The sequence below is a fragment of the Gymnoscopelus microlampas genome, assembly GCF_963454915.1.
Source record: "Gymnoscopelus microlampas genome assembly, chromosome: 3".
Taxonomy (NCBI): domain Eukaryota; kingdom Metazoa; phylum Chordata; class Actinopteri; order Myctophiformes; family Myctophidae; genus Gymnoscopelus; species Gymnoscopelus microlampas.
The window spans coordinates 14,303,104-14,316,670 of record NC_139940.1 but is presented as its reverse complement, the minus strand read 5'-3'; the positions used below and the strand labels follow the sequence as shown (position 1 = coordinate 14,316,670).

General features: G+C 39.7%; 2 protein-coding genes across 2 annotated transcripts; one reads left to right on the top strand and one right to left on the bottom strand.

The window, feature by feature from the left end:
• On the top strand, positions 1-4,626 carry LOC311042319 (uncharacterized protein). The gene is made up of 5 exons (XM_084052983.1): positions 1-115; positions 954-1,070; positions 1,432-1,644; positions 1,791-1,992; positions 3,020-4,626. The coding sequence occupies exons 2-5, from the start codon at positions 958-960 to the stop codon at positions 4,262-4,264; spliced, it is 1,773 nt and encodes a 590-aa protein (XP_083909109.1). The 5' UTR covers positions 1-115; positions 954-957; the 3' UTR covers positions 4,265-4,626.
• A 364-nt stretch (positions 4,627-4,990) lies between these two features.
• nop2 (NOP2 nucleolar protein homolog (yeast)) lies at positions 4,991-13,510 on the bottom strand. The gene is made up of 16 exons (XM_084050804.1): positions 13,398-13,510; positions 11,993-12,134; positions 11,682-11,730; positions 11,364-11,437; positions 10,922-11,184; positions 10,346-10,562; positions 9,411-9,610; positions 9,177-9,266; positions 8,821-8,908; positions 8,319-8,459; positions 8,044-8,183; positions 7,795-7,884; positions 7,211-7,333; positions 6,492-6,589; positions 6,197-6,333; positions 4,991-6,088 (listed from the first exon to the last, which is right to left on the bottom strand). The coding sequence occupies exons 2-16, from the start codon at positions 12,102-12,104 to the stop codon at positions 5,676-5,678; spliced, it is 2,235 nt and encodes a 744-aa protein (XP_083906930.1). The 5' UTR covers positions 12,105-12,134; positions 13,398-13,510; the 3' UTR covers positions 4,991-5,675.
• Between the last annotated feature and the right edge of the window lie 57 nt (positions 13,511-13,567).

The following is a 13,567-nucleotide window of genomic DNA, read 5'->3' as shown; positions in this document are numbered from 1 at the left end:
TTACAAAAATGTTTTACTAAGAAAGTATTCAATCAACCAATGTCTATTTATTTTTCAGCTACGACGACCACATATCCAAGGGTCCTCTATCGAGTATTGACGTGAAATTGGAAAGGTATGTAGAATCTAACATAAACGCATAACATAAAGACATACGTCCATATAACAGTTAGACAGACTATGGATATACAGTATATGTGCACTTTTAATTTCAAATTAAATGTTTAGCACAAGCAACCGTGTAAAGGAGTGAGGGAAATTGTTGTTTTGATCAAACTCAAAACGTTTTGTCATAAGTGTAGTGAATAGAGAAAAACAAGTTATAACAAGTAGACACAATGTCAAATATACATCAAGTATACACCAGAACAAGGGGGCGTGGGCACTTATACAGGGTCTGGGCACCTGAGAAGTCTGGGCACCAAAACGGAGTGTGCACCGGGAATGCTTTGTACATGAAGTCTGGCCATGTCCACAGAAAGCATTTTTTGTGATCGGGACCGCTGATGGCCTAGTGGTTAAGGCTCATACTACATGTATGCAGGTTCGATTTTCGAGCCCGACGACCTTTGCTGTATATCACTCCCTGTCTCTCTCACTCCCTGTTTCCTGTCACTCTCCGCTATACTATCAAAATAAAGGCAGAAACATCTTTTGTTTTAAAGAAGGAAAAAAAGTTTATTTGTATATGTTTTAAAAGTAGTAGCCTAAAGACAGCACCATGAACACATTATGAATGGACATTTGAATATAATAAAAAAATAAAAACAAGTACAAAATTAAACAGAAAAGGGAGAAAGTAAAATTATAGTGGAGAAGATTTTTTTTATCACAATGATAGGCAACAGAAAACCGAAAGGTTATTGGACCCTGTGCACACCCCTCAAGTAGCACCTAGACTACGTTTTTTCCTGCAGGAAACCCTGTAATGCAACGTATGTGTCTTCTTGTAGTTGCATGTCTGATGATGATTCGTCACCTTTGACACCAGAAGAATGGGGGGTTCAGACTCCAAGAACACCTCCCCCACCTCCTGTTTCCAGCATCTGTGCTGAGTCTCTTTCCGACCGGTGAGTCTATTGTGCAAATGAGCAAAGTTGAGAAAGTTTACCCTGAGCGTAGCAAAGAAAATGGTAACTGGAACCATGTGACGCATTGTCGTGGTTCTTTGATGCCTATTGAAATAAACGTTTTATATAACAAAAGCATTTGAGTTTGTTGACATGGGATGCAAGCCATTTATGTGCAGTATTTAGTAACTGGTTTCAGTATATCATCATTGCATTTGTGGAAAAATGTTTAATTTCACTGTGTACTGTAATATATATATATATGAGGAAATTACAAATAAAAGTGCCCCTTCCAACCCTCTCCAATAATCCACAAACCATTTCCCCTTCTCACATCCAATCCTGTGACGTCTATTTTAAGTGTGCTGTCTGTGAGTGTTGGCGTTACCCCAATCCACTGGAAAAGACCACCTTCAATCCTCAGCTCAACACACCAGGAGCCCTGTCAACCATCTAACGCACGGCTGACAATAAATGATGATGTTCATGAATGTGATGGAGACACCGTTGAGGTCAATGCCCACGACTCCACTGACATCTCTGCTCAATCTGTCTTCACAGAGTCAGCACTATCGTAAGTCAGCTCCAAAGCTTAGCTATAAAGGCCAGTTGAATAGAACTAGTGTAGTATAATATAATAGTTGTAGTAATAGTACTAGTATAGTCACTTATTGATTATATAATGTGTTTAATGTGTCCCTTTCTCTCCCATCCCTTAAGCAGACAAGCCTCACCCTCCATAAATGATGTCCCTAAATACATTGTGGATGAAGACTGTCTCCTCCAACTGTTTGAAAAGTGTCCAGCGTGTGGCCTCATGTGTGAAGTCCAGAAAGCAACAAGAGGGACCTTCCTGGCTGTTCATCAGCTGTGCCTCCAATGCCACTTCAGCAGAAACTGGAGGAGTCAACAAACAGAGATGGCATTTAAATAGCTAATTATGTATCCATTATAACTTGAATATTGATGCAAAGGGATGTTGAAAAACAAACATACTACACACTCATAAATAGGCCCATGCACGGCAATGTCTTACCAGCCATTGATACTGATATTTTAAAATGTATCTTTTAATCCCCACCAGGCCGGGATTTTGCGCGTGTGTGTCTGTCTTTCCGTGTCTGCCGGTCGGTCTCTCTGTGTGTCTGTGTGCACAGCTAGTCTTGCAAACCAGTGGACCGATTGTCATCAAACTTTGCATGTACTCTCCCAGTTGGCAAAGGAAGGCACCCAAGCCAAACTTTTAAAATCGGCCTCATCGGCACGCTTCACTTTTTTTCTTGAATTTATTTATTCAAACGCAACATGCTGCAAATGTCTTCGTTGTAGAAACATCTGTAGCATGTTGTGTATGAATAAATTGCTCTCAAGCTACAACAACGTAACATTTGTATGTGCGCATTCTACTTCTTTTAGATTCACATGGATCAAAAACAGTATCTGATCATGGTAACAATAATATTATTGCCTGTATTTGGCACATCCCAAATTTCCCAATGTCTACCCAGCAGAATGGCATGCAGCCCCTAAACTGAAAAATGCTGCAAAATGTCTATTGGCAGAGCAACACTTTAGGGCCTAAAGTGTTGCTCTGCCAATAGAAATTTTGCAGCATTTAGCACATTTAGCATTTAGGTGCTAATTTTGGACCCGGCCAATACACACAATTATCCAAATAATCAATTATTCCACATACCACCCATTTTTTGTTTATCATTAAAATGGGAGTTTTTGAAATCCATACTAACCATCTAACTGTTAATAAATGGTTCATTATCGTTAGACAAATTAGACAAACTTCCCTAGATGCAAACCGTGTAAATTCTTAGCCCACTTTTAACAGATGGGCACACTACCAAGCTAAACCAAATGAATGTAAAGAAATTCTGAGAGAATCATTCCAATTGCAGACTTTAGTAGTCATCTCATCTCTTCTCTATCTTTTACAGGCAGTTCCCTCGGGTGACCCTCGCAGCTGCACCAGTGATCCAGAGAGTTGTGCTGCTGCCATTACTGCAATTGTTGGTGCTAGTGATGGAAATGACTCCTCGGATAGCGAGGTGGACGGTGGAGATCGCGATTCAGACAGTGATTGGGATCCCTCTGGCAGTGAGTTAGGTACAGATGAGAAACTTGAAAAGGGTTTCCGCAAACTCTGTCCCGAATGTGGAAAATATTTCTACAATCAGAAGGCTCACACATGTGAGAACAAAAAGCCCTATTCTTGTAATGTGTGTGGTAAGAGATATTTCTTTGAGTTTAAGCTAAAAACTCACAGCAAGATCCACAAGGACAGCTACAAGCATGTGTGCAAGTACTGTTTCTCAACCTTCAGAACGAGACCAGACAAACTTGTCCATGAGCAGAGCCATCCCCCTGCAGCGAAACCCTATCAATGTCCTGACTGTCCAGAGGTGTTTGCCAAGATCCAAGAACGCTGTGACCACCTGCTGAGTCACAGAGGCCCCAAAAGACACATTTGTCACATATGCAGCATGGAGTTTTTCATTAACTTTTCACTGGAGAGGCATATGGTTGTGCACACGAAAGAAAAGCAGTTTGTATGTGAGGTGTGCCAGCGCTCATTCACCCAGTTAAGCAACCTCAAATCCCACATGCGCGTTCACACAGGAGAGAAACCCTACCAGTGTCAGCACTGTGACAAGTCCTTTAATCACAATGTTAGCCTGAAGAGTCACATCAAGCGTTATCATGGACAAGTCCCTAACCCAGGGATGAAAGTTCAGATAGAGAAGACAAGTATGAATGTATCCGAGGTAGAAAAAGATGAAATGAGTGAGACGGAGAGCAGTGTTGTTGATGCTGAGGAGGCTGAGCAAAGTATGGAGACATTGTGCAACGCTGAGAATGGTGGTGAGGATGAGGAGGAAAAGAAAGAAGACCAATGTACAAAGAAATGTAAATACTATAGGCCCACAGGCAGACCTAGAGGAAGGCCTAAGAGAAATGCAGTGATCACTTTAGAGGACGCAAACCAATTGAAGAGACTGGTATGTATTGGTGATGAGAATGAGGAAGGTCAGGGCAACAGTGACTCAGCAGAAGTGGAGCAAGAGCATGACAGTGACACAGATTTTGACCCAGCGGGGCAGAGAACTAAGAAAAAGGGTGGGGCCCAACCCCGTGCCCAACCCCGTAAGGTCAGAGGGAGATGTAGAGGAAAGCAAAAGTAGAATCCATTGATCTGGCTGTCCTGTAAATCAGTGGTTTTCGATGTGGGGTCCGGAGACCCCCAGAGGTCCTCGAGGTTTCCAGGGGGTCGCAATTATTACATGTACAAGTAAATAAAAATAAAGAACATACAAGAATGGCTATTTTTATCAGAGTTTCACTGGTATCTATACCATAGCATAGACAATAAAGGGATACTGAACCAAATGACAGACCAATTCTTAGATTGGGGTCCCAGAAATAGAAATCTTGGGGAATACAATAACATGCAATACAATAACAATTGAGGTAAATTGAAAATTCCGCCCATGTCGATATAACAATGTCAAATATAGTAGTGTAAGTGTCAAGTGATATTTTGTTTTAAAAAGTTATTCAATAACAGGTGCTTAATAAGTTCAATAACAGCTCTTTAATAAACATAAAATACATAAGGTGGATTGCCATTTAATATCCCTGTTCGGATTTTTTTCCTGTTCATTTCTGTATCAATACATAAAATTTCACTTGTTTACCCTGTATCCTGGAGTTCTCTCATGATTTATTGGCTAAAATTGGTATCCTGAACTAAATGCATTTTCTGTCATTTTACTAACGAGCTGGAGAGAAGGGGTGACCCCAACACTATAGCAATGGTTACTATAATATAGAGCCATCCAACTTATTTTAACAAAAAATATCATTTTACTGAAGCTATAACTTTGATAGATCAATACACAAAAAGCAGGTTGAGAATATTCAGTTGATTTATTGTCACACAGATTATTTATAACCTGACATTAAATACAATGACAAACAAAAATCAAAAAAATCGATTATAGATAAAAAAAAATACAAATAAACTGAAGGAAGAGGACCCCAATAAAATTGCTGAGAGGGCAACAGTGAATATCCCAGCATTCTGGACCAGTCCAATTAATCTGCACATGGTTAGGTTAGTATTCAATCAGATCCAAAAATATGGCTCGTGATAAGTTAACAATGTGCTTTAAACAGTATTCTTAGAAACATGTCTAGATTCTATTGTCATTGCCTGCATTTTAACAAGCAAAATCTCAACATAAAAGAGCAATATCCATCTATTAAAGGTGTCCTTTGACCCCCATTATCTCTTATAAACACTTTGACATGCTGTTTTAAGAAACACTGGCTTAAGGGCCGTCCACACCAAGCACTATAACTATATTGTTTTAGACATCTCAAGTGGATGCCAGATTCCACTCCACAGCTATAACGATAACAGTAGTGAACAATATACTGTACAGTAATAGTTCTAGTGGTTGGCGTGGACGGCTCTTTAGACTACAGATTGGAAAATATCTCAACTTAAGGGAACAGATATCTGGCTACTTTTGAGACCAGGTTGACAAGCTCCACTAAGTTCTGAGATATAATGAACATTGTATACACTTTTCACTTCCCAGCCTCCTCTTTTCTGAGCATTTTCTTCAACTTTTTGAATTTATTCTTTCCCAGTCTGTTCTTTTTCTGCTGGAGGCACCCTTTTTTGGCACCCTTTTTCTCAAACCGGCTTCCATCTTTTTTAACAGCTGCTGGTGTTTTCGTCTCCGCTGTCATCTTGGGCTTCTTGCCCTCAGCTTCTTTCACAGTCTCTTCCTCCATCTTGGGAATCTTATTCTTTTTTGGTCCAGTGGGCAGTTCCTTTTTGCCCTTTTTCTGGCCCGCCATTCCGTTGGTTTGGACATTCCCCTTTTTGGCGCCCGCTTTGCCAGGGACAATCTTGTCATTGCCCTTTTCTTTCGTGGATGGTTTCTCAGCAGCAGTGCTTGTTACAGCCTCGATAGTCTCATCTACCTCTTCCTCACCTAAAATGGAGTCAAATACCAATTGTTAACATCGGTTTCTGTTCTGTTGCCCGCAATCTCTACCAGGATTCAACTGCACATGGAATAATCATTTACAATTATAGTCACCTTTTTCTGTTAGTGTAGAAGGTGCCGTATTTGAGAACTTCTTCAGCTTGGCCACAAAGAAACCGTCCATGTTGTGAGAATGAGGGTAAAACCGCCGGGTGAGGCGGAGAGAGGGATGGAATCTACGTTCTCTGAACCTAAAAATAAAATACAGGGATATGAACGAGGTGGCTCAAAGAGACATTATTTTTACAACACATTTGTTTCACGGCACAGTCTTCTGGACACATTACAGGGCTATCCATGTCGTGTCTGACACAGTAAAATACAAAAAAAACAGTCTTAACAAATTTACCTGGTGAAACCTTCGCTGCCAAAGTCAAGTCCAGCGGCAACTAATTTGACATTTCTTTTCTTCAGGGCGTAGTCCACAACCCACTCATTCTCCTCCACCTAGTGGGACACAGTTTGGTTGTGGTTTAAGAGGCAGCTTAAATCACTCCAGTTGGCAATTCATGACAAACCAAAGCAGTACCTTAAAAATAGAAATATTGTACTCAGAAGCGCATAGCTCGAGTAACACTATGCAAGTACCAAGATATGCCATTTCCATATGACTAATAATGTCATTTTAACCGTGCCCTTGATTGTGACCTTGAACTTTATGAAAAAAAAAAAAGAAAGAAAAGTGAATCATCTCTTAGTGGCAGCCTACTGCTCATTGGAACGAGGGGTAAGCACGCACATCCTAAAACAATTAATCGGGTGCTGGACAACCATACGTACATCAGGAAAAGAGGGGAAGTCTGCACACCGTTTAAACTCCCAGTAGAAGAGTTACTGTATATTTATAACAGACTTCCCCTCTTTTCCTAGCCTACTGCTCATTGCCAACAAGTTTCATGAACATCTGGTGATCTGGTATTTAGCAAACAGACAGACAAACAGAATTGGACGAGGACATATTAACAGGTGATAACATAACTGTCCAACTCTGTTGGCAGAGGTGAAAATATTCCTCACATGTATCTACAGTACCATGATAGAACATGTGCCTCACATACGTATACCTACCATGATGGAACACGTGCAGTAAACCAGATATCCTCCTGAAGGAGAATCTGCGTTGACCGAGTCGATGGCAGCCAGGATCAGCTCCTTCTGCAGGTGGGCTGAGCGCATGATGTCTGCCTCATCCTATCACGAACCACGATGATGACAGGAAGTTAGTGTTGTATTTTGGAACTTCATGTCTTCATAGATCATTGCACTTGATAAGTAGTCTTTAAATAAATGTATATTCTTGAACAATTAAACATTGTAGGGGTGCAACAGTTAATCAAACTAATTATAATACATATGTGGTACTACAAAGTATAAAAAAAAACAATTAAACATTGTAGGGGCTTACAGGTTAATCAAACTGATTGATTTAGTCAATAAAAAAAAACATTTATTTGATGTTTTTCGTGTTGATTCATTGATAACAATAAAAAAAAACTTTAAACAATTGTTTCTCGATTATTCAAAAAAGTTATCGATAGAATAATTGCTAAGAAGATAATCGATAGTTGCAGCCCTAAAACATTGTATAACTCCCTGATTCTTGAGTGTGAGCCAGTTCTTTGTATTTGTCAGTACAGTCAACAGTGTTGTACCTTGCTGGTCTTCACAGCCGGATCTTTGGAGATGACTCCTGTGCCTGAACATGGAGCATCAAGCAGGACTCTGTCAAATGCACCCATTACCTGAAAGCAAACATAACATAAACAAACACTAATGAATAATAGAGCTTTAACTTTTAACAACATTTTGTGTTAACCAAAAAAAAAATCACCTACAACCATACAACTGAGCTATGGCTTCTGGACAATTAAACATGTGGAAATGAGTGTACTGTATGTTACCTTTGGGAAATCTCTGCCGTCATAGTTGCAGACCACAGTGTTGGTTACGCCCAGGCGGTGGATGTTGCCCACCACACTCTTTAACCTGGCAGCATTGGCATCATTTGCCACAATCATCCCAGTATTCCTCATCAGCTGAGCTATGGACCACACATACACACATACACAAAGTTAATTGAAATAATTGATTATTTTAAAAAAAATCATCATTATTTAAGTAAAATAATCGATTAATATTCCTCTATCCAATAATGGATTAAGATATGATGACTCACCCATATATGTGGTTTTCCCTCCTGGAGCTGAACTCATGTCCAACACCAACTCCCCCTCCTGGGGAGCGAGGGCCATGACAGGGAGAAAACTGGAGGCTCCCTGCAGCATGTATTGGCCGGACAGGTACTCTGGGGTTGCACCTGGTGAAAAACATGCTTAGAATTAAGCTAAGGCACTTTTCTAGCAGTGCTGAATATGTCCGCTGTTAACAATACCAGGAAAATAGTGACTGAGGTCTTAATGACAATGGAGAAACTGTAAACATAGTATACACAAAATTAGGGTTGGGTAACATATGTCAATATTATATTGTGACTAGATGGGATTTTCAACATCATAATAGCGTGATATGATATGAAAAGTGTTTTATTTTCCTGGATTTAAAGGCTGCATTACAGTAAAGTGATGTAATATTCCTTACCTGACTGTTCTATTATTTGCCTTTAACCATTTAGTTACTATAGAAGCATTAGTGATTATTCAGGTTTTGCTGACACTGACCTATAGGTACTGAGGAGTCGAAGATGATCAGGCCAACTTTAGACCACTTCCCCAGGGGATCTAGATTCACTCCTCTGTTGATCAAGGCCTGTGGATGGAAATACATTGATTGCTAAGTCTGAGCTTTACCGTGTTAAGGCCTCTGCAATTATGTCCCAAATTGATCTAGCCAGAGGATTCACAAAATCATGTTGACCTTTTAACTAAAATGTGCTCCCTAAATGAAATACAAAAATACATGTTTCAATACTGCAGTAAACAATCTGATATTTAATAGCGGGAAACAAGAGTAGAAACATTTATACACAATTAACTGTGCATCTCATTAGTGTGAAACAGAGAGTCAAGTGTTTTACCTGCGCCAGGTCCCGCCTCCTTGTTTTCAGTGTATTGGTCCGAATAGTGACAGGTCGCTGAATTTCATTGGCTTCAAGGAAGTCAATAAGCTGTAACACAAAAAAAAAAGAATGTAGTAAGTGATATAAGGAGTTCCTTCACTCAGTGATGGTGCTCATCAACATATTTTCACCAAATGTTCACACCCAGAATAGGGATGCTAGGGACCATGTTGTTAAACAAACACCACCAACCTCTGACAGTGGGAAGATGTCCATGAGTTTCTCGATGAGGAAGGTGTTGTAGCTGTAGTAGGTGCACAGGTCCTGCTTCAGGAGGTCGATGTACTCGGACCTCTCTTTACCCTCCTCCCTCTTCTCTTTGAAGTGAGTCAGAACGTCCACATTGTCCTTTATTCTCTGGTAGATCGTCTTCAGGTCGAAGGATAGTAGGCCTGTTGATGCAGAGGCGGAGTCAAAGTCTCAGAACAGTCTGAGATCCACATGGGACCCACACCGTTCGCATTTGGATCCTGATATGCACATGATTCGTTTTTTAATTCTACCACGATTGTTCCCAAATGTACATTATCCACTATGTTAAACTCATATCCCCCATTTGTGGACAAATTGAAAATATCAAATTTCCAGTTTATAACATAATTATTAAGTGCAGGAATTAAGGAATAACTGAATATTCCTAAATTAATTATTGGCATGTAGTGGCATCTTGTCATGAAGAGATTGGAAACATCGAATGGATGGATGTGAAAAATTAAAAGCAGAACAGTTACATCAATGTTGTTCTTGTAAAACAGTTGTCTTACTTATAGATGAAGTATTTAAAAACATGTCCATTTCGGAAAAAAAATGCTAAAGCCCAGGCCTAGAAGAGAGTGAGATGGAGAGCTCTGGTGAACGCCCTACTGTATACCCGTCTATCAATCCTGTCATGTTGTCTATTTGGCTAAAGGAGACAACTACCTGAGACAGTCACTCCCAGACAACATGGCCCAAACCCACACAGGGGGCTGACGGCAAATTAACATGGGAGCAAAATCAAGCATTTGAAAATTGAAATTATTCAACCCGACAAACGAGTATCCGCACGTTTCTGATATTTGAGGCCAGCCCCAGTGGGCAACAATACATTTTGTTTTTGAGTTGAGAATGTCAAAGAAATAACTCACCCTCTTTCTCCCTCTCCTCTGCCCCTGGAAGTCTGAATTTGTCCATTTCATCTATGTTGGTTTGAATGGTATCTTCCTCTTCGTCCTTGTCAGCATCATCACCCTCCCCTTTCTCTTTAACCTCATCATCATCATCATCATCGTCACTCTCGCTCTCTTCACCCATGGTTTCTGCCAGTCTTTTATTTTTCTTGGCAGCGCGCTCAATGGGAAGCAGCTGAAGAAAGAAAAAGTAACTTCAATTTGTTGTTTCTTTAATCTTGTTTAGAGGTTAGATGCTTTCATAGGAAGCTTTTACCACTTAATCTATACAAATGTATCAAGAACTCAGTTTTACGTTATACAGTCAAATAAAAGTGCTAGACAAAAATAAAAATCAGGACAACAATTTTTTACATGAACACACTTATCACACAAAGCATAAAAAACACCAGATCTACAAGTTGACAAGCTATCACAATGCAAAGAGTTGCCAGCTTGTAGATCAAATTCAGACTATCAGAGCTACTTATTAAAGTCACTAGATTGTGGAAAAAGTACATTTGCAAAGACAGATGGTGGAACCATTTCACTCACATCGTCATCATCTTCCTCTCCTGCTTCCTCACCACCGCTGTCCTCAAGTGCACCATAGTCATCAACCATGTCATCATCATCATCATCTTCCATCCCTTCAAGCCCTAATTTTGCTCCCTTTACTTGGTCCTCTCCTCCCTCCTCTAAATCCTCCTCATCCTCCCACTGACTGTCGCTGTCTTCCTCGTCTTCAGGTTTCTCCAGTTTACGTTTCCGCGCCGCTGGTTTCAACCATGCATTGTTTTCATCTGTGAATCCTTTTTCTGGGGGTGGACACAAATGATTAGGGTTAGATAAAACAGTTCAATGCAGTCTTTATCCCTGTACACACTTGAACTTTAACATACATACCTATATTAAAAACAGAAATACACCCAAAACAAAGTGTGTTTTTTGAAAATAGAAAGAAAACATCACTAGCAGACTCATTGAGGCTTATTACCTGCAGTCTTCTTCTCTGCAACAACTTTCTGCTTTTTAGTGACCTGGACTTTGGGCTGGGCTCTCTTTGCAGCCCTAGAAAATGACAACATAGATGAGTAAGACTGGAAGAGTCAAGTCTAAATTCATACCTGCTATGACACATTTAAAACACATTGAAATAACATTTTACAAAACGTAACTAAAAATAGACATTTTCTTGAAAATAGGAGTACATTAAGTATAAAGAAACGACACGATCCGAACAATCACAAATGTAATCACACGCACACAAATGGTTTTACGCTGTAGCGTGTCACGTGATCAACCGCACATTTACCGTTTTTTGGCTCTGCTTGACAGACGTTTTGGTGGGGCGTCTGGGTCATCTGAAAATCACACAAAATATGAAACTCAGTGAACAGTCCACATGTAGAAGACATTTCTACATGTGCCCTTGTTCAAATAATGAACAAGGACAAAAAAGCCTACAAGTTCTCTGCCTAAAGAGCTAAGAAGTAACATTATCAAGTAGCGAAAGACACTATAACCACCAGTGTTAGGAGTTTGATTCTCACTCAGTGGAATACACTTAATGTACGTTTTGGATGAAGACATCCAGCGCATGGCAGGTGCTCCAGTGAAACTCACCAAGGCCATCAGGTAGAAACTTCACCAACTCTGTCTCGGCTCCCTTCTGCTTCCTGGATTTTCTCCCAGGTCCTTTCTTCACCTGGTTGGTGGGATCCAACTTCCGACCCATGACTGACAGCTACGCAGGACGCAGGTACACCTGGATAGATATAATATAATATAATATAATAGATATAATGAGTCGTCAATGTGTCCATACACGGACAAATGTGGCCTTGGTAAGACTTGTCCATGCATGTGGCAAATCTTTGATTTAAACTAAATATATGAAAAACCTCTTTGTTTTCTTCCATTATTTGTTGTGTCCCTGTACTGTACTATGCAATGAAAGCAGTGACTACTGAAGACCCGTTTATTGGAATCCCAAACATAGAATAGTAGTAGTTAGTAGTAGTTTGAGTTTATTTCGGTCAACAAAATCATACACGTATATGGCTTTTCATACACCAAAAGACAAACAATCAAGAACAAAAACAATCAAAAACGAAAGCAAAATAGAAGAAAACCTGACCGAAAAGGTGTAGGCTGAAGCTAATAGCTTATAGTGCCTACCCTTCTTTAAATAGAAAATCAAAAGATAAATAAAATAAATAGAACAGACCATATGCTGCACTGATGCCTCGTTTGGAACTCCACTCTCCATGATAGGGGCTAGTATACAGTATATAGTATATACTAGATACAGTGTAATCTAGTATGCAATATATACTAGTGTACAGTCAGTCAGTATACAGTGGCTGACTTGCTACAGACTAGTCTCCATGTTTTCATCAGAATAGATAGGACACCCACCGTTTTAATTATTAATGAAAATATAATAAGTCGTTTTAAAATGTTTAGCACATTGGCATAGTCATTATGGCATATAATGTATTAGTCCATTAGAATACATTTAAGGCAATTATTGACCACTCAATTTGTATGTCCGTGGCAAAAAAATAAGTTGATGGTGATGATGACCCCTGATAATGATAGGATTGTGAATTAATCAATACGAAATCAAGATGAATTGAGACTTTCGTGGATTGAGATGTAATGCAAATTGAATGATACGTATCTCACACACATTGAAATAAAATGTAACAAAACTTAACTAAAAATAGAACATTTCTACGGTGATCAAATATGGGAATCACATTTTAACATTTAATCAACGTGAAGAACGTCAGAATTCGGGGGGAAACAATGACATACATGCAGCAGAAATCGCCTTTTGTACAGGTAGAATAACTCGTTAATTCTAGGTGTAATAAACATAATGGATCGGGACACATTGAAGAGAAACTACGCATGTTAAATAGATTCCACAGCAAGTTGGCGAGCAACAATCAAATAAAATCATAACAACACGTTAACAGCTTATAGTGGGATTGAAATGCACACTATAGCTCGTCGTACTTACTATTCAGTCTGCTGTTAATTGATCCAACTGTTCTGATTATTTTAAACTGCTAACAAATCCGCACATGTGAAGCTTTCTCCTGCTCAACACGTTGCAACGTCCACATCCGTCGCATGGAAAAGACGTGACGCATCCAGTCAGTGTTGCCATAATTTCCGAGAGAAATAAGC

What these genes read in the sequence shown, in the direction of transcription:
- nop2 (XM_084050804.1), bottom strand. Translation starts at nt 12,104, where the DNA reads ATGGGTCGGAAGTTGGATCCCACCAACCAGGTGAAGAAAGGACCTGGG. An exon ending in AGAGGAGAGGGAGAAAGAGG is followed by an intron (nt 9,611 to 10,345) that starts GTGAGTTATTTC and finishes CTGCATCAACAG; the next exon opens with GCCTACTATCCTTCGACCTG. An exon ending in GGCAGCGAAGGTTTCACCAG is followed by an intron (nt 6,334 to 6,491) that starts GTAAATTTGTTA and finishes TTTTATTTTTAG; the next exon opens with GTTCAGAGAACGTAGATTCC.
- LOC311042319 (XM_084052983.1), top strand. Translation starts at nt 958, where the DNA reads ATGTCTGATGATGATTCGTCACCTTTGACACCAGAAGAATGGGGGGTT. An exon ending in GCTGAGTCTCTTTCCGACCG is followed by an intron (nt 1,071 to 1,431) that starts GTGAGTCTATTG and finishes GTCTATTTTAAG; the next exon opens with TGTGCTGTCTGTGAGTGTTG. An exon ending in GGAGTCAACAAACAGAGATG is followed by an intron (nt 1,993 to 3,019) that starts GCATTTAAATAG and finishes TATCTTTTACAG; the next exon opens with GCAGTTCCCTCGGGTGACCC.